Source organism: Nilaparvata lugens, chromosome 2, assembly GCF_014356525.2.
Source record: "Nilaparvata lugens isolate BPH chromosome 2, ASM1435652v1, whole genome shotgun sequence".
Lineage (NCBI taxonomy): Eukaryota > Metazoa > Arthropoda > Insecta > Hemiptera > Delphacidae > Nilaparvata > Nilaparvata lugens.
In genome coordinates, this window is record NC_052505.1 from 27872102 (window position 1) to 27894171 (window position 22070).

The 22070-nt window shown below is 32.8% G+C and overlaps 1 protein-coding gene across 1 annotated transcript in view; it reads right to left on the reverse strand.

Annotated features, from left to right (window-relative positions):
- Positions 1-7190: 7190 nt before the first annotated feature.
- Positions 7191-22070, reverse strand: part of LOC111064240 (endoplasmic reticulum metallopeptidase 1) — a 40756-nt gene continuing 25876 nt past the window's right edge. Inside the window, exons 13-18 of the mRNA XM_039420043.1 lie at positions 20892-21076; positions 19855-19998; positions 15315-15544; positions 14259-14377; positions 13471-13655; positions 7191-8503 (exon numbers count right to left, since the gene is read on the reverse strand). Coding sequence (XP_039275977.1) covers positions 8345-8503; positions 13471-13655; positions 14259-14377; positions 15315-15544; positions 19855-19998; positions 20892-21076 — 1022 coding nt within the window. The 3' untranslated portion in view covers positions 7191-8344. The remainder of the gene's footprint in view (positions 8504-13470; positions 13656-14258; positions 14378-15314; positions 15545-19854; positions 19999-20891; positions 21077-22070) is intronic.

Consider the following 22070-nt stretch of genomic DNA (forward strand, 5'->3'; position numbering starts at 1 on the left):
TCTATGAATAAAGCTATCCATGGTATAAATTCGAAGAAAATCGTTGGAGCCGTTTTCGAGAAAACCGTGAGAAACATGGTTTTTTAGTAATTATCCGCCATTTTTTCCGCCATCTTGAATTGAATTTTATTGAATTTCTTATTGTCGGGTCCTCATGGTATAAGGACCTCAAGTTTAAAATTTCAAGTCAATCAGTTGATTAGGAATAGAGTTATCGTGTTCACAGACATACACACATACACACACACATAGACCAACACCCAAAAATCATGTTTTTGGACTCAGGGGACCTTGAAACGTATAGAAAACTTGGAATTGGGGTACCTTAATTTTTTGGAAAGCAATACTTTCCTTACCTATGGTAGTAGGGCAAGGAAAGTAAAAAATATGCTCCTTCCATTCGATATTCTGTAACTTTTTCATTCAAAAAATTCCCAAAAATAATATTCCCAGCTCTGATCGGATATCTTCATTTCTAAAATGATCTCTCCGATCGCAGCCCTTAGTTCTACGAAGAAATCGCATCTGCTTTCATTCTACTCTCAAGTGTTTTCCATAGAGGAGGACAGGAGCAGCCATTATTCTATAAAATTTCATTATAGTATCTCTCCTTGCTTCCCCTTCCCCAAGGTTATGCTAATATTGCCACATACCAGTTTCCATTTCAAATAGAATTATAGTACCCATTTTTTCAAATTAATAAAATAATAGATTAAAAATACATATTATAATAAATAGTTTCAGTGTTCCACACCATCTTCAGGTTTTAAAAAATAAATTTCAAATAAGACTAATAATTCACTAATAAGACTAGTGAAATTTTTATTTGAAATCTATTTTTTAAAACCTGAAGATGGTGTGGAACACTGAAACTAGTTATTATAATTTGTATTTATAATCTATTATTTTATTAATATCTCAAAAAATGGGTACTATAATTCTATTTTATGAAAAAAAAGTAGCCTTAAATATTCATACATTTCAAGTAAATAAATGTCATTTAAATTTTGTCATTCATTATGAAACCCTCAGTATATTTGTGCAATTATTTCCTGCTCATAAAGTTAGTAAGTAAGAGCTTCAAGATTCGAACAGATCTATAGTGAATTTGCTTCAAACAGTCAACATTTCCTTTGAATAACACCAACGCTTCCCATCCAACCAACGCTGACAGATTCAAGTGAATCGTGCACTGTACCAGATTAGAAAAGTTTATGACGCAGCTTGAAGATTGTACGGTACTAGAGTAGGGTAGCAATCAATAAAGGTGCACAGTGGAATCTGGGCTCCTTTTAGTGCATTCCGGATTTATTTTACTTTTATATCCACATTATCTCAAAGCATCACATAAATAGAAGCCAGCCTTGCATCGTGTTTGTATATATCTATATCATTTTAATCATCCAATGCACCTTCAATGTTGTTATATGTATTCAACTCTCATGTCTATGTCTATGTACTATATATAAATTATAGTGCATGCATAAGTACGGCTTGCATCCTACTCACTCAAGTACCTTACCTCTGCATCATAAGCATCCCTTTTAGTACCTACTTTTTCTCCTACTATATTTCTTATTTTTATTTTCTTATTCTTGTTGCTGTTCTTCTTCTACTTCTACTTTACTCCTTCTTCTTTTTATTTTTCTTCTTCTTCATCTTCTTCTTTTTTTCTTCATCTTCTTCTTCTCTTCTTCTTCTTCTTCTTCTTTCTTCTTCTTCTTCTTCTTCTCTTCTTCTTCTTCTTTCTTCTTCTTCTTCTTCCTCTTCTTACCATGTTTCCATTAGAACACATAAAAGTTGACTAGAAAAGTATACGAGTGTGGATTTTCCACAGAAAATCACATAAAAATTGAGAGTACCTACTCTAATTATATTTTTCCTGTATACTTAGATAGGTTTGCGTTGCACTCAGTGACATTCACTTGGGACTGTCATTATTGATTGAATGGGTAGCAACGATGTTATTAGTATGCAATAGCCTAGGCCCACACACATGCAATGTCAGTGTGTCACCGCTAAATAATATGCAGCTGAAGTAGGCCTAATTCACCTCGGCATGCATCTAATCCTATTATATTAAGCGAGCAATTTCTGTATTTATATAACTGGTTATTTTTAAATCTGGTTATTTTTATATCTGGCTATTTTTATATCTTTTTATTTATGTTTTACGGATCTCGAAAACGGCTCTAACGATTTTTACGAAATTTGGAACATAGTAGGTTTATGATATAAAGATTCGATTGCACTAGGTCTCATTCTTTGGAAAACTCGCTGAACGACATTAAAAGGATAATTCATCCATGGAAAACAGATGATAATTTTGTCGTCTCTCGATAACAGAAGATGCGTGTGCCTGAATGGGAGAGAGACAAAATTATTTCCAGCTGTGTAATCATAATCAATCAGCGAGAAATTTTATCTAGCTAAACAATTTAATCGATTTGATCAACATAATCTGATTTGTTGACATGACATGATAATCCTCCTAAACTATAATATATCATAATTTTCAAAGTTGATCATTATTTGACGATTTCAAGTGATTAGTGAGTAGGTATTATTCTGTTATTCAATTTGGTTTGTATATAGGCCTAATCTAAATTATCAATTTTTTGTTTTCAAATGTTTGAACAGAAAATTGAACCTGAATTGAAGTGTATGGAACATAACCTACTTTCTGGACTATTTATAGTGAATAAATCAAAATCCGGGAAAGAAAACGTTTTGGGCTGTGCCTGTTAGTACTTCCCCAATCATTTTAGAGAATTGTGTTCGGTTTATCAAAAGTCAATAAATAAGTAACGAGCGAAGCTCGGTGCCCCGATAATAAATAATTAATGAATCAAAAGAATTATTCTGATTTGGTATTTCAAGTTAAATTATTGGCGTGAGAATTAATATGGACATAGAATTTGGACTACTGAGACAAAATAAGGAATAGGAGAATTTTTGGGCATTAGCATAATTTATCTTTTTTGAATACGTATAATATTTATAATCTTTATCGAATAAATATGATAATTAATAAATATTCTGATTGTTTATCATCATCTTCATCAGGATGGAAAAAGGTTATAAATATATAAAATATATGAAATATTCACTGAAAATTTGATGTAATGCAGTCAAGGCTAAAAATTTGAAATGAATCTCACAAGTAAAAGTGGTTGACATATCATTGATAAATTTCAATGATTTCATTGATAAATTTTAAAACACGGGATTTGGGAATATGGATGGAGATAAATATATCGGGTTAAACGAAGAGAGAAAAAGTCACTTTGTTTTGAAGTTTTCTTCATTTTTGTCAATCACGAGAAAATTGAGCTATAATAGAGCAGCTGCAACAGCTGTATGACCGACTAGCTCTTTGTGAATTTTTCTATAGTTTTACGATAAAATGGTATTCTTCATTGGTTTTATTTTTGAAAACTTGGGGCCAAGAATACAAACGATTTCTGGAAACAAGTGGTATACGATTTGGGAAGTCTCAGTAAATCAGCTGTCACTCTCCTAGTTTGATAGCTGGGAACATCCCTGAGCAACGTATGACCACCGTTTCCAGACATTACAAAGAACATATACAGGACCTTAAACACATACATATATCTAAGAGGCAAACATCCAAGGCACTGAAATAGAGGAAAAGAATGTTCATATCTACCCTTTCTATTTATAACACGGACTATCGATTTCTGCACCGTTATCAATGGCTTCAAGTGACAAATATAGGTGGAGCCCCAACAATTAATACCATAACTTATTTTTGGATCAACAAATGCAAAATATAACTGCCTAAGAACATTTAAAGGGAGAAATTTATTCAAGAAATAGAATTTTCGCAGGACGAGTAACAGATAGTTTTTTTATGATAGATATATGCTGAGACCAGTTAAGCTTTTCATCAACAATCACACCTAAATATTTAATGGCATTGGTCTGACCAACGACCTCACAGTCACAGTCATTCCGATCACAGGCACCATGAAACTTCAGTGCAGAAGGCAGTGTCCATGGTGTTGTTAATGTGAACAATATATATTTTGTTTTTGTAAGATTGAGCTGTATTCTATTGTGCCTGAACCAAAGCAATAGCTTATCTAAATTGGTATTTTTTGACCAAGTGTGTGGTGTCTCGTCGTGTTTGGCCTGGTGTGAAAACACCTTAGATGACCTTAGTATATTTGAACTGCAGTATGCTAAGTAGATACTTAAAGAATAAAGGCAATACTTTTTGCTTTCATAAACTTTATTAGCGACACTTGTTAGAAAATAAATAATACTCAGGTATTACAAAAGGCGCAGATATCTGGAAAACAAACAATTAATTATTCTGCTTTTGAAACTCATTCAGCATCACAGATATAAGTGATAAATAATACTCATAACAATTCGGAAATATCAGAGACAAACAAATAGACAAGCAAACTTACGCTTATCCTTTCTCTATGGTAATATGCAAATACTAAACTACCGAACTAGGTTGGGTAAGCCAGCCCACGTTGGGACACCAAAATTCAAACAGCTATAACTTGGACAAAAATTAAAAAAAATCTAAATTTTTTAATTCTATATTTATTGTATTTGCTTACACTTTCATCCTTGAGGATGGCAACTGCATTGATCGTCAATTGATTTTTCTATTGCAAAAACAATTTTTTGGGGATTAAGATCTGGGCTTAAGATTGGCCCAAGATGGGATATCCCTTGCCCACGTTGGGATAGTGAATTAAAAATAAGCAATTCATTATTTTTGTTAATTTATAACATTTTATTATTATTGATATAATACCTTACATTATTTGAAATTTGTTCTAGTAAAAACTATGACCAAAAGTCATTTGCACAAAGTGTGTTTGAGATGGCTTCCTCTGAAGCTACATTACAGGCTATAATCATATATCATATTTCTTTATAATTTATTTCATTGATATGTAGCGTACATTGAGTAAAATACGATTCAGAAGCAATGCTCATCGTTATAATATGAGCATATATCATGATTGCAGTGTCCCAAGGTGGGCAGATGGTCATGGCTTTTTTTTAGACAGAATAACTGGATTAAAAATAAGAGTACAATAATGTTCTATATTTCAAATTATTCATAAAATAATACAGAATGCATATTAGCTGTGAGACTTACCTTAAATGGTAAAATGTATAAAGTAAAAATTAAAATTCCTCTTATCAAAAAAAAACTTTGAGGTTACAAAAACATGTTTTTAATTTTTCTTAATAATGACTGGTGCTACATCTGAAATTATTATGTCTGTAATAATTGAGGCTAAACAGCTGATAAAACATCGCAGTTGTTGCCAAACTAACACTCACTAATTTTCCACAACTTGAAGTTTCCCAACGTGGGCTGGTTTACCCTACCTACTGTACTGTGTCCCTTCATGTGAATCATCAGAGTATACAGAGGCGCTAAAAGGAATAAAAACAAAACGAACATTTGAAAAGCACCTGACTCTGTTCTTTTACATGGTCATTCTTTTCCTGTTGGTGTTTCTTGTGGTCAGTATATTTTCCATCAAATTTGAATTCGCAAATTCCACAATAGTGAAATATGTCTTCTATTTTTTCTCAAGCAGTCTCTAGAAGTATGGAAGCAAAGAGGAGTAAGAAATATATTCTGATGGATCTGAAAGATATAGCAATTCACAGTACTTACCAAATGTGAGGCAACAAGTATTTGAAGATGTAGTGATGTTGAATTAATTACTCGAAATTTCCACAAAAAAATATTGTAGCTGATACTTCAAAATAAGAAGCCCAGATTGGGGCTCAGCATATGAGGATGCCAGAGGAGCATACTTGGCTGAAGTTTTTGCTCCATTAGACCTTGTCTGCTTCAACAAGGGAGACAGTTCTACATTTGAAAAGGCGACTTGCAGCATCAGTTTGCTTGATGTCACTTTAGTAACACAAGGCCTGGCAAGAAAGCTCACAGAATGGGTGGTATTGGAAAATGAGGCAACCAGTGACTACAATATGATGGCTTTTAGCTTTGAAGAGTAAGGCCAACAACAAACCATGAAGTCATGATCATCCAAGGATCATGAGGGAATACTCAGGTATGTGAGCATTCCCAAGATGCACAATGAGATCTGCCAAAATTGCAACGAATTTAGCCCAGAAGACCTCACAACATTACTAATGGAAGCAACAATGGCCAGCATGCAGGACAAACATCATGCATATTCATGGACTGGAGAAATTGTTACACTTGGGAGGGAATGCCACCCTAAGACGAGAATGCCAAACACGCAGAAGAATACTACATAGAGTCAGGGCCAAAGGTGATCAGGAAGGATGTGTTGGAATTATCCCTAACTACGTGTCTCTGCTTAAACCCCTTTTATACTGTTAAAGAGTTTTTTCAGCTGCCTGACTCCAGCATAGACCTGCAATGCTCTACAACCATTGAAACCATATAGGCATAATAACTTAAACTCTATTATGTATTTTATGTATGTGTTATAATCTTTCGACGTCATATTATGCATCTATCATGTATCATGTTTCATGTATCAAGAAAGATATCTATCTATCACGGCAGAAGTGTAATGTGCAGAACTGCTGAAGATCTGTTTCCAGAGAGGGAACTGAGAATGCTAATGCTTAGGGTCCGGTTCCCTGCCTGTTGACGAAGGATGGGTTTGGGTTTAGTGGGTCGGGGGTACATCATCACTGTAGCAACCAACCTCACAAATCCACACAGCGCGAATCGTGTGTGTGGAAAAAATAGTTGCACTTTTGTATCCACAACATCTGCTTGAGAAAGGTTTCTCACCCAAGTGAATTCTGTTGTGGTGCTTCAAAATAGAGTACCTTTTAGTTGTGAGGAAACAATTCCCGCACTTGTAATTTTTTGCATTTTTTGAACAGTTTTCCATGTAGAGGTAGCCTAACACATACCACATCTTTTCCATGTCTTTCTTTCCCTCGTCAGTCGTTTCATGCTCAACTGGTAATACCAGAAATTCAACTATTAATTACTTTCAAAAAATCGAACTGTTCAATTTATACAGTTTAATACAAAAATCATATCTTCAAGGACCGCAGGTAACAATATATCATTTATTTATAATATTGGAATTTGACACAACTCATTCAAATGATAATTTTAATAAATATAGTATACATGGAAAGATTGTGAATTGAATATTTTAAAAACAATACCAACTTGGACTTTTACGTTTAATGAGAAATTATGACAATAATACTTATTACATACGTGGAAGCCAAATTTACATCTGACTTGAATTTAATGAGTGGAATGAATGAAAAACGACACACATATTATTGAGATGAGCTGAGCTAAAACTATTATAAATAATGCTAAAGCCATAAGAAGAGTTTTCACTGTTTTAATCTGAATTTGATAGAGGAATAAGGGTTCAACTGTATTTTCTCCCTATCATTCAAATGATAGATAATGCTTGAACATTATATGAATGAAGAGATAAACAATGAACAAGATGAAAAGATTTCGCTTGATTAGTTAGATAATACAAATTATTACCTAATTGAGCAGCCACTTGAAAATGAATAATTATTACACTTTCTAAATGTTAGAAACCTTACATGAGTTACAAGAATGAGCAAAATTGAGAATTAAAAATACTATACATTTTGAGGCTGTGCAAGACGTTTTAGAAAACATTTTACAGGTGGTATTTTACAAGTTTTTCGATTTGGATATTATCATGTTACCAAAATAAAATAAATTTCTATTCAAAATAGATCATTCAACGATTTGTAGCAAATAAATTCAAGAAATTTCGAGGATACATCATTCAAAATATTGCAATAAAGTGAGAAAGTACATTTCTCAAAAATATCAATTTTTATGAATTTTTATTGGCTTTTTCAAAAAATAACCCAAATTAAGTTATTCTTCAAAAATATATGATGTGGTGAATTTAGAATTTCACTTGATGAACTTTTAAGAATTTATCCTTTAAAAATAGGGAATTAATTTGCTACCAATAATGAAAATCTTAAATATTTCACATTTCAAAGTTTTTAACTTTCTGTGCTCATAAAATTATTTTCCTTATGAATCTATTATTAATTTTTGGTAACTTGATATTAGCCTATCCAAATCAAAACCATTTGAAAAATTTCACCAGTAAAGTTTTCCAAATAATAAATCTGAAACTTGAAAACCTTATCAACTTCAACAGCATCACAGCAGTCATAATAATGAGCAAAATAATACATACATCATAAGTAGAACAATACAGAATGAGCAAATTCGACAACTTTGGAAATCCAAGGTTGGTATTCAGAAGTGCATCAAAGCAAGTCCTCTTCTTGAAAACGTCTGTTTCTAGAAGACATAAGCCCGATACTGCACAGCCCATGCGGTGAAGTGGGCCCATTCCGGTGCGTACTTGGTGTAACGGAGCAAGTCCTTCTTCTGCTGTTCACTGCTGTCCACGTAGTGGCCTGAAATTGCCACATCTATCACTTCCTGCTTTGCACCGGCCTGAAAAAAGTTTTTAGAAAATTACTTTTTTTCAGTTGATGTATACAGTTGTAGAGTGTACACTTTTTATGTATACAGTTGTAGAGTATACATTTTTTATGTTTACAGATGTGGAGTATACAGACGTATTCTATGAAATTAAGGAGTTCTGTATAGAAATAATTGACTGTAAAGGGGTACTTTACCATGAAATAGTGCTAGAATGCTTCCCCAGTCGGCAGTCGGGTATGAAAATAATGCCATTGGTTCCTATGGCAGTGCTCACACATTAATGGGAATTTTGGCAGTAAAAATAGGCCTTCCCCAGTGGGGGAGATTTCAATTTGGAAAACTCATACATACAAATTAAGAGCTAAAATATTACAATATTCATTCAAAGGCTCTTCAAATCCAATCCCTCATAACAATCAATGATAAAATATACAGATGCTATATTACAATACAACAAACTCGATTCTTGCAAAAGAATGAGGTTTTGAGGTTATACAAAGATGATTTCAAATCAGCTCACTTGAATCTTAAATAGACAAGAACGAATGTTGTCTGTTCTATTGCAGATGAGATGACCAGTGGGTGTCTGTTTGTTCCGGTTTTGGCGAAGTAGTTTTTGTTTCGCCAACAGAGGGCAGAGACTGCTCTGTTCGGTGAGTTGTAGATATAGTGAGGTCCACGTTATAATGGCAGTAAAGAAAGATAGGAGAAAAACGTTGCCAAGTCTCTCCATTTTGCCACTGAGTGTACACAGCTGTTACTCAATTCATCCCATTAAATTTGATCTAAAAATAATTATCATTTCCTTGATAAAATAATCAATTTATGTCAAATTGATCAAGACAATATATTTTTCATAATTTGATTAAAAAATTCGCTCTCATAACTGAGATCAGATTTTTATTTTTATACAAACCTGAAATGGCGGCTAATTTAAAAAGCTGTGATACACCAATCTGACTTTCAAAACAACAGAAATTAAGTTATTTGGTAGGTATTCTATTCCAATTTCTTTTAAAAATAATAGAAAAATAGAAATCCTATTTAAAATAAGTAATTTAAATGGAAATCATTCTGAAATAACCTTTCTATATTATTTATACCGGTACGAGTAGGTCTAACCTATATGTGTAGGCTAACTGAAGCATGGATGAAGTCTAGGATAGTTAGTTATCAACTTTTAAAATGTCATTTCAGGTATTTTAATTTGTGTTTCTCATACGGTAATGTCTAAAAATTATTTCATTGTTCCAAAAATACATTTTAAATCAATTATACGACTTGTGTACTAAAGTATTTTGATAGAAAGAAGAAAAAAATGGCGGCTGAGAATTGTTTTACTTTTGTACAGTCACTGTCAAAAGTAGAAATAAAATATTCTGGCAAACGGACAACATTGCAAAGCGAGAGAGAGATAGCGCTATCTGTTTTGATGTATGATAGAAAAGGACAGCAACAGTATTGTCAATCGTACACTGCCATTATAACGTGGACCTCACTATAGATTACTCTATCCTCGTTTAGCGGCATCCCTTCTATAATTGGGTATTTCGGATCAATTTAGTAACTCCTATTCGTGTCGTTTAATATTATAGGAAATTCGGCCCACATATTTATATTCGTTGTTTAATATCCAGACAGTAAACTCCATCTTAGAACCGGGAGACAGCAAGGAACCAACTTTAACAATCGCATTTTCGGATAAATTGATTTGCATAACTTTACCTATCTCTTCCTCTCATCTATCCTATCCAACTTTCAGAAAATTCAGAAAATGTCACCTTTCACTTCAAATAAATAGGCAAACAATTCGATTTACGTCATATTGGATTTGGGATTTGGTGAGTACCTTTTCTGATTTTCTATGTTCTATGTATGTAGTTTTTCTGAATGGATAGGACTCAATTCAACTCAAAGATTTGATTCGTTTTATACAAATACAGTCCACATCAGAGCAATTGAAGCTTGTATTTCGAGCTATTTAAATCTTAAGAACCAGTATTTACGTTCCAGTGTCATTTGAATCAATGAAAACTAGGGTCCATGTCGTACCCTGTCGACATTTCTTTACACTCAAAACGGTTCACAAAAATATTGAATGTTGAAAAATAGCATTGTTTTGATAGGCCTCAATCAAACGGCAGGAAAAACGATAGTAACATCTGTGTTTCAAATGGTTCGTCTTCTCTGCTGAATTTTCCGTCGATTTAATAACCTTCCGTAAGAAAAAATGAAATTCTTTTTCTGCTCGAATTCATTTGAAAGCACTCCTTGAAAAGAATAATGATACAAGGTTTCATGAAAATGGAATCTAATTTTATAAAAAAATAATGCCAGTTCTTCTACCATCAATTACGCATATATTTAATCTTTTTCTCTTCAAATGGGTATTTTCCCGAATTTGTGGAAGCATGCTATTATAAGATCAATCCCAAAGATATCTAATCCTTCCAATCTGTCAGACTTCCGACCTATTAACATACTCTGTTCCATTTCCAAAGCTTTATAAGAGAATTGTTCATGGGCAGTTAACAGCTCATCTCAGCTCAATTAACTATTTTCATAAGTTCCAGTCAGGATTCAGAGCCAATTTCAGCACCGCCACTGCAATCCTGAAGGTTACCGACGATGTAAGATCTGCAATGGATCGAGGTATGCTGACAGCAATGGTTTCTTTTGATTTCAGCAAGGCATTTGATAATATCTCTCATTCGACTCTTATTCATAAATTAAAAAATCATTGTCATCTTTCACTACTAACACTTTCATGGTTCTCTTCATATTTGAAAGGTCGGTTCCAGGCTGTCATGGTTCCTGGTGTAACTGAGGTGGACTGAATGCCTGTTTCAGCTGGAGAACCTCAGGGATCAGTACTTGGACCTCTCCTTTTCTCCATCTACATAAATAACATAACTGAGATCATTGCTCATTCCTCATTTCATCTGTTTACTGAAGATCTAGTGTTTTATAAGCACTTCAATCCGGGTGATTGTGTAGAGGCTGTCACGCGGATGAACCTGGATGTGTCTTCACTCTCTATGTGGGCCCGATCGCATTGCCTATCTTTGAATATACGAAATAAGAAATGCACTGTTATTGGTTCACAAAGACGAATTAGACAAGAGGCAATTGGTTCACCTTCTGTAACCGGAGTGGAACTCATAAATGAGATAGGATCAACCTGTTTGGCATGCTGATTGACAACGCACTCACTTGGGAGGTTCATGTTAATTCTGTTGTGAGAAAAGTGTTTGCAGAGATGCATCAAATAAAAAGGTTGAGGAGATTTTTGCCGGTGGGAGTGAGGAGGACTCTGGTTCAGGCGCTTATTCTTCCCCATTTCGATTATTGTTCGATGGTGTACAATGGTGTTTCAGGAGTGCTCAATGGCAGGCTTCAAAGGGCATTAAACTATGGTCTGCGATTTATTTTTGATACTCGATGGAATGACCACGTAACAACCCTGTACAGTTTACCCCTGTAACTTGATTGGCTAAAATTGGAACAGAGTCGATTGTATTTTATACTATGCCAAACCTACAAACTGATTGTGGGAGGAACTAGTCCGGAATTATTTGAGAGAAAGACTTGTACTTTTCACAGAGGTTCATCAAAGGGATACTCGGTCTCACCGCTTCTTTCTTCAGTTACCACAACACCGGACGGCAATTTTCGGAGCTTCATACTGTGTTATGGGTTCTCGTGAATGGAATGCTCTGCCACTTGATATTATCCTTTCTCCATCCTTATCACTATTCCGAAAGAGAGAGCACCGACAACTAGCTCTTGCTTCTGGCTGGAAGCGAGGAGGAGTTGTATTTCTTCTTTCTAATTACATACTTAAGAAATGTACATAATACGCTTTGCATAAGGTTCACAAACTACAAGACTTTTTTCTTCTTTTATTTTCTCTATGTTTATCTTTCTATCTTGTTTTTAGAGTAATCCACATTTTTACTGTATTACATCTATCATGGATAGATAGATAAAGAATTAATTTTTGCCCAACACAATATACAAATCGAATAAACAGATTTATACAGAAAACATTCCATTCATTTATATTCTAAACATATTGATAAAATTTCAAAAATGCTATAGGCATAGCCGAAGCCGTCAGCCAGAGTTGATAGCTAAACTCCTTTCGCTTCCTACTCTAATCTTAGTGAAGTAACCTACTAGTAAACATTTTCCTTAACAGATAACAATGGAACCTGCGATAAACAAAAGTGACAAATGAAATAATAAATAAACCAGCCTTCTTGAATATTTTCGTACGGTATTCTACTATCGCTGCTAATCTGTATTTCTACCTAAAATAATAGGTACAACTATAGTCATCATAATTTGATTCTTATTGGTTTCAACACTCAAAACGGTCACAACATGATAAAATTCTCTACTAAGTTTCATGGATCATCTGCCAAACAATTGTAACAACATATTGGTCTTTATGAAAAGTTTCTAATAATCACTGCTCTAAAATATTTAAAAAAAAGAAAAAAAATCACATCTAAAAAAATAATTTGTTGCATTTCACACCCCACAAATTCGATCCAACTATCGGATCCACCCACTCTTCCCCACATTGATGAAATAAATAGTTCCACTCCCTCCACCATCCACTCTTCTTTACATCTATCATATATTATAGTTTTACATTTATTTATAGTTTCTCCATTTACAGTGCTATTTTGTTTTGTACTACCATGGGTCTTGTTAGACTCAGTGGAAATTATGATATTGTATAAATAAAGTGAGAGTCACGTCACACTATCAGGGTGTCATTGATTGGATGGGAAGTATTGTTATTATTATCTAACTATTATAAATATGATAGAATAATCCATAAAATATTATATAATAATATATTTATTAGTATATAATAATATTTTTATTAGTATTTATCTATATTAGATATTTATCTATTTATTTTTATTATTAAGGAGTGTTGACAGTTCGGTAAGAACACTTACCGGTCGGTTGTCCCTCAAATCAATGCTGAAATTCCAGGCGGGGGAGGGGAGACCGGTGGTGTGGCTTATCATATAGGTGAGTCGATCGCCCCACTTCGGTCCGGGCTCGGGGGGACTTGCAAAGTCCCAGCTAACCAGATTCACATCCTGCTTCGGACTTAAAAAGATTCGCATCTGGTTTGGACCTGCCAAAATAATAATAAATTCAAGAGATTTATCTATAAAATATGCATGACAATGAGAATTGAAATGATACACGTCGTATGAATGAAAGATAAATAAAAGGTTATTAGTTGATTCATTTTAAATATAAATATATTACTTTTATAATACTATGATTACATCCAATATCTAATAGCAATAGGCATACTAACAGATATTGTGATATTTCGAACATGAATAGATAAACAAACAAATGAAAAATTCTTAATAATTGAATTAATTAATAATTGGAATCAACTGGGATATTGTTATCAGTTTAGCGTAATTGACAACTAATGTATTCACAAATGTATGATTTTTTATGACATAATTCCAATATCTGTATGAATGAAGAACTAGATGACAGTTGAGATAATTAAACTTTATAATACGCTTGGTGAGCCTACTACTCAAGATTTAGGCATTCTAAATCGATATATAATAAATATATGTGTATGAATATAAAAGCATAACAGTATAAATAGAAGCCTCATAATTATATAGATTATTATGCTATTCCACTATTTCTTTCAAACTACACCCATTTCGCAGAGAAGTTGTGAATGTTTAAAGATGAAATTCCTTACCGTGAACCGAGAATGTGTAACGCTTCAAATCATGCTCAACATTTTCGATTGCTGTCACTTTTATCAGAGTATCGTTCTCAAATTTGGGAGGCGGTACAGGAATCCAAGACCCTGGGTTTCTAAAGAACAGAACGTTTTAAAACAAAAATTACTCAAGATACTTGATCAATTACAAGATTAATAAACCGATAATAATTACAATAGCACACGCTATATAATGCATGTGTGCAATAGCACGCATACAGGTGATGGATTATATTATTTTGAAATTATGTTAAACGTCTCCATCTCACAAAACATTTTTTGACCGTAATGGATCAAAATTGTTTTTTCAAAACTACCTTTCGGTGATTCGGAACTCACCTATAACTAAAGGTAAATTCATCACACAACTTAATCATTGAACAGGAAGTTAATGTGAACATCACATTAAGCAAAAAATAAGTCGACAAACTTATCAATTTATTGTGGCAAAATACATCAGAAGTGTTGGGCAATCACCAGTATTATTATTTGTTACTATGTTACTTCCTCAATTTAATAAAGATAGTTTTCAACATATCAGCAAACTGTATTTGTTTGCCTTATTGAATAACTTACTAATAAATTTCTTCCACGGTTTATTATACTTGGATACTTTGAATACTATATTTATTATATTTAGATCTTCTTTCTCATAGATACGTGTATTCATTAGCCAAATACAATATTTATTTACTAGATATTGGATTAATGAATAAATGAAGAAATAATAGAATACATAGGTGTATGAATAAATAATTTATTGAATATCATCATTCATATCACCAACATTATTGATAAACAAAATAGCTACTCACACATCAGTCTTAGCACTCCTAGAATATTAGAAATACATGCAGCAATAGATATACTTTTTGTAGTCGATGTCAATGATCAATGTGTATTAATTTGCCTGATGAAATATTTATTAATTCGATGATTGGATTGGTAAATGAATAATTGAATAGATAGATTCAAAAATAAATAATTGAATATTATCAATTAATACTATTGATGAGCTAAATAACTACTCACACATCAGTCTTTGCACTCCTGGAATAGTAGAAAGGCATACCGCAGTAGATGTACTTTTCGCAGTCGATGTCGACATTCTGGAGGTTGTTGAACCAGGGGAAGACAGAGTAGGTGTGAGGTGCTCTGCGGTCCATGTGGTACAGCCATAGGCCCGAGTCGGTGCTCACTCCCCCACCCCCACCCTCGCTGCTGTCAGGCGACGATATGTTGTGCAGGTTGCGCTCCACGTGCTGCTCAAACAAACCAAACCAAACTGTTATAAGATTCACGCCATGAAGTCAGTGCATATGGTAGGAATATATAATACAGAGTGTTTACCAACTCCCTACCAATACTATAGGGCATTGTTCCTGGGTAACAAACATATCTAAATATCATATTTAAATTGTACGGAAGTCTTCAGTTACTCATACAGCGGCCATTTTGCTTTTTTCACTTATTTTTTTCTAAATAATGGTTGAACATACGAAATTGATACTTTGCACAATCATTTACAACTAGACAAAGGTACAAAAAAATTATGATAATTTTTCAAATTCATGAAACAAAATGGCGGCCATTCAAGATGTTGTTTCTTGAATAACTTAGAAACCGTTGGTTTTACAAAAAAATTACAAGAATAGCTTTTTTTAGTAAATTTGATTACCTATCGATTGGTACCTGATTTTTTAGATTTGACTAATATTGACTGAGATATGGCAGCTTTAGTGGTTGGTGACCCACCTTTAGAGAGTAATGTAACGTTATTTAATTGTTTGAAATGACCTAAAATCGCATACTAATAGCATGCAATGCAAATAGATATTCTTGCATCATTGAGGCGACTTCATCAGCATGCCTTGGCATGCACTGCAACTAACCCCCAACAGTGTCCTATCACTAAATCGGCCATATCTCAGTTAATATTTGTCCAATCGTAATAAAATTAGGTACCAATCGATAGGTAATTAAATTTACTGCAATTAACCCCCAACAGTGTCCTATCACTAAAGCGGCCTTATCTCAGTTAATATTTGTCCAATCGTAATAAAATTAGGTACCAATCGATAGGTAATTAAATTACTAGAAATAGTATATTTCGCACCTAGGGTCGAAAATGTACGTTTTCCGGCTCGAGATCGCGGTTTTCAAGTTCGAGACGAAGTCGAGAACTTGAAGCGTTCGAGAGCCGGAAAAACATTTTTGCCCGTGTTGCGAACGCTATTTTTCGCCACACCAAAAAAAAACTTCCCAATATTTAAAAGAAATTGAAAAATTAATAAAATTCAAACAGCCTATTTTGATAGTTTGAATCTTGGTTATGACAACTTTTACTGTCAATTAATTTCAATATTACTAATTAATAATTTACAATAGTGACCATATTTTTATACTATTAATATTTCGAATAATTGTTTGAATTTTTATAGCTCGCGCTTTGCGCCCGGTGCAATATCTCATGGATAGATGGATGAATAGAATTTTCATTACTATTTTGAAATAATGTGATGAAAAAATTAATATAATTGCATATTTCACAGTTTTGTCTCAAAATATATCTAAAAAATTGATTGAAATTTAAATTATGGTAACTAATATAAAAAATAGCTAATAAAAGTCGAAATTCATCGACAAAAAAAATGTCATTGACCGAGATTCGAACCTAGATCGTGTTTGTTATTCACTGAGCTGAGTTCAGTTGTATTACGCCTTTACTCTCTCGGCTATTGGGTATTGTTGAAGGAAGAGGCCTGACTGATAACTCTTAGCATACACGTAATACTGTAAACTAGACTTCTAAAAAAAGTTTACTCCACTCCTAAAAAGCGTACAACCTTTGGCTATAGAAAGAAGGTTGTTCTTTCTATAGAAGAAGGTTCTTTCTATAGTCAAAGGTACAACAGACTTTGGCTCATGACTTATATTATTAAAATTAATATTATTATCTGTTTCACAATAAAATTTTCACTCTGAATTAAGTCAGGTAACGTATGTAGGCTACTATAATATAGTGTATAGCGGCATATTAATTTGAAGCCGGTTTGCCGGCATTTTCACAACAAAATATTGCTCTGAAATCATAGAGAAAACATTCGAAGATTCAATCTTGAGTGGGCCTAATGTTTTCTCTATATGGTTCAATATTAAAGAAAAATTATCTAAAAGTTTTAATAATGAATTACGGAAAAATTACTAGGAATTTTTTAGTCAAGGCTGAGTTTCACCAGTAGGCTTACCTTAAACTTCAGATCTCTGCTGTATTTTCTTGTTATTATAGTTGATTGTATTGCATTAAGAAGTGGAATTCGAAAATAAAAAAGAAACAATTATTACTCTACCTCACTTTTAAATATTGATACAATTATTGTACTTTGATTTCAAATTCGATTCTTCACTTTTAAATACTTGCGATACGTACCTTTCTGACAATGGACAATGCAGCCATTGTATTCATTGTTTGATATCAAAAACACAATAAATATTAAATTATTAAACAGTAATTTATAAAATATATTATAGACATAATACCGCGATTTACGATACATAATTATATAGATTATTACAGTCGTTATGAGATTATCTCTCTATGATTTTTGTGAGATCGGGATCGGACACGATCAGCTGTTATTCAAGGTCATTTTACAGCCCTAGGGCCGTAAAGTTTTACCGGCCTGGTCGGAAAACAATCACTTTCGGCCTCCATATGACGCACGTAAACCAGCTCATTACATCCAAGTGTGGCGAAAAAGTTATTCCTGTAATGTTTTGTAAAACCAACGGCTTCTGAGTTATTCAAGAAACAAAATTTTAAATGACCGCCATTTTGTTCTATGAATTTGAAAAATTATCATAATTTTTTTGTACCTTTGTATAGTTGTTATAAATGATTGTGCAAAGTTTCAATTTCGTATATTTAACCATTATTTAGAAAAAAATAAGTGAAAAAGCCAAAATGGCCGCTGTGTGAGTAACTGAAGACTTCCGGACAATATTTAAATATGCTATTTAGATAAGTTTCTTTCCTAGGAACAATGCCCTAGCCCTAGAGTATTGGTGGGGAGTTCGTAAACACCTTGTATATCTACGACGAATATATTTGACAGTGGAAATAAAACTATAAGATTTCAGGAGGCATTTCTCAGAATAAAGGGAACTATAGTGAGATTTAACTTATAAATTCAGTGCAAATGGTAGGACGCCATAGTTGCCAAGAAACAAGGTCTACTTGTATGATAGAACTAACATGAATAGTACTAACTTTTTTGGAAAATTAACATGAAGTTTCTTTATAGTCAGTCAACTAAAGTGATAGTTACTCACTATAGTCACTTTCAATCAATCAATCATTTTATTCAGTAAAAAGCATTACAAAATTGGTCCCGCTAAACCTAAAAGATTTTACAGCAGGTGCCTACAAATAATAAAATACATAAATAGAATGAATGCTAACTTTAACAATAAACTAAGGAAAACAAATTTTTTCATGTAACTGGGAGTTTGGGAATTAAAATGGAGTATGGGGTATTAGATGAACTAAGGATGATTAATGGGGTGGTATAGGGTTAATGGAAATTGGAAAAAATGGAAAACTCAAAAACTTCAAATCATAAAACTAAATTAAATTTAAAATAAAATAAACTTGATACTCTATAATAAGTAAGCATCAAAAGATATTAGTTAATCTTATTCAGAGTTAAGGATAATACAAAACAAAAAATACAATAAGTGATCGGGAGTCTCAAACGTTAATTATCCATCCATATAGTAAATGAAAATTGTTTGATATATAAATATATAAATATTATGAAAAATTAGTTAGTCACTCTAAGGCGGCGGTGTTTCACAAATACTAAAATTCATTTTACCAGCAAACTGATATTTATGTAGGCCTAATTATAAAAATGAGAAAAAAGCAAAAAATTAATGATTTTTCTCTATCTAGTATAGACTAAAGTATTGAAGCAGTAATGTCACAAATGAAAGTCATTCACAATGACAAGTTGGAAAACATCTTCCTTTCAAAGTGAATTGAAATAGCAGGACTGCATTCACTATATTTATTCACTTATTCAATTAGACAATTCATTCAATTCAGACCAAAAACTGCTTCAAACCCTAATTTAAAATAGAAAGTCTAGAGGATATGTAGAGTTGATGATTTGATTCAAGTTTGGTTGCCAAGTTTCTTTTTCTACCGCCTTCTACAGCAGATGGCTGCGGTTCAAGTTATCCCGGCATATTTGATCTCATATCAATTAATTTTTACTATTATTATCAATAATAATCAATGATTTCATCTCAAATATATTTTATTTACCAATTATATATATTTATTCATGAATAATGCACTGTATTTGAAACTCAAATTAAAAAACCGCTCTGCTTATTTCTTTCTATTGATCGTTCTGTCAATTTTGTGAACACTCACATGAGGATCAATGATATCCTTTTTACTGATCGACTGGACAGAGCTCATTGAAAAGTACCCCTTACATTATGAAATAACCATTCATATTTGAACAATCTACTTTAGATTGATAAAATTGAAGAACCAACTTACAAACATGAGAATTCGTTCGGGAAATTGTTGACTGAAGGGGAAACCTAGAGGTGTTGCAATAACTGCCAGTACGGCCACAAAATAGACTGCGAAAATTCCCAGAATTAGTCTCCATGGTTTCCACACCAACAGAATCAGAGGGCTCTGAAAGTGAAACAAAACCTCTTAGAAATTTGAAATTTTACTCAAGCAATAATCTTATACAGTACAAAGTAAATAATTGAGCCACCATAGCGATATTGTGTCATCATTCTCGCTGTGATACGGTATTAAATTTTAGAAAGCTGTAAGCTCAATTTCTACTGGAGATTTATCAAAGACACTGCTTGGTTCATTTTAGTTGACTATTCAAATCATGATGAAATATAAATATTATGATCGTTCATTCAATTTGAAAACTAAGTCTGTAAATTTTAGAAACGATTGAATTAGAATCTTAACAGATTTTTGTGTCTGAAAACCCCATTACACAGTTATATGTATTATATTCTTTATACTATCATACACATTTGATTCACTTCTATGAAAGATTCTGACATCTGATTACAAACAAATGTAATTTGAAATTTATTCTTACCAAATTTTTAAATTACATTTTCAATTATATCCTGTTATTCTCAAAAAGATTGAGGGTTGTTTATCGGTCAATGAACTTAATCTGTAGAATTTTACCAAAAATATGAGTTCAAAATTTAAAGCCGATTGATCAAAACTTTCAATAGTTATCGTCTATCACAATAACGCCAAAATCTCAAGAACTCACTCGGAACGCTTGTTCAAATTTTATTATTATAACTATTAATAATGGAACAGAATTGAAGTGATCAATAGTCCAATGTGACCGCTCTGTGGACTAGACATTCAAATGACCTCGCGACCTCGGTACACGTATAATCTTGCAATTCGTTGCAATAGGACAAAATAAGTTTCATTTATGTTAATCGGAATTATATTGAATTGCAAAATCTTCGACCCATGGCCGATTGATTACGGTGATATATAAGAATGAACTACCAATAATAATTATTATCACTCACCAGATATCCAAATATCAGGCAGCAGAGTAGCGAAGCAATGACACCAATTATAAGATCGGGATTGACATTGGGACCTGACCGCCCCGATATGGGCACAAACAGAGTCATCGCCATCACATAGATGTACACAAAGTAGACTCCCGGCACCATGCTGCTGCACAGATACACTGTCAGCCATTTGCGCACTGAAACCAACATTATCTTAATAGAACAAATTCAAGTATTCTTATTATGAGAAAAAAAAATTATAAATAAAATAATTCAATATGCTTAACACGGTTCAATTCAAAATTGTGCATTTGAATTTTCAATATTAATTATGTAATTGATATTTATATAATTTTATAATTGAATTTATTTTAATATATTGATGAAGAATAAACATTATTTTATGATACAGAATGTGGCAAAAAAGCATGCTTATCAAGTTACTCAATGAATATAAGATACGTACGATTAAAATTGAAAGCAGCATATATAGGTAAAATATATTACAATAGAATTAATGTTTATGTAGCTTTAAAAATGGTATCAGGCAGATAGCGTTCATATTTCTAATATATGATCTAGTCAATTTTGAAAGTGATTGTGAGCTCTCTGCAGCATATAAATGGGTATGTTAACAACAAAAGGGTGACGAATGTTGGTTTTCAACCTCAAGAGTCTAGAGGCGATCATTGTACACCAATGACTTGAGAGTACCCTACAGGAATGGGTTAAATTAGGGCAATGCAGATTGCCTTTCGAATGCTAGCCAGCCTGCACTGGATATACTGGTAAGAACGTTTCATGGCACTTATTAGAAATTTGGAGACTCGGAATTTCCTTATATGAATTGGATTTTTTTTAAATTACGTCCTACGAGGTTCGAGTCTGAAGCAATTTCTTGAAAGGGTGGAATAGTTGCTGTAAGCTAGTGCTGGCCTACACTAAAATATGTAACTATGGGAAACAAAATGATGATAAAATGCGAGAAAAGAATAACTAACATTTTAATTAAATTGATAACACTGTTTGAAAAATGGTTAAAATAATATGTAATAAGGTAATATTATATATATATATATATATATATATATAAATTAAAACAGGAGACACAAGACATAAATAGATTGAAAACACTTAGAAACTTACATTAGAAACGGAAATTTTCGGAAACTGAGTTTCCTTCCTCAACCG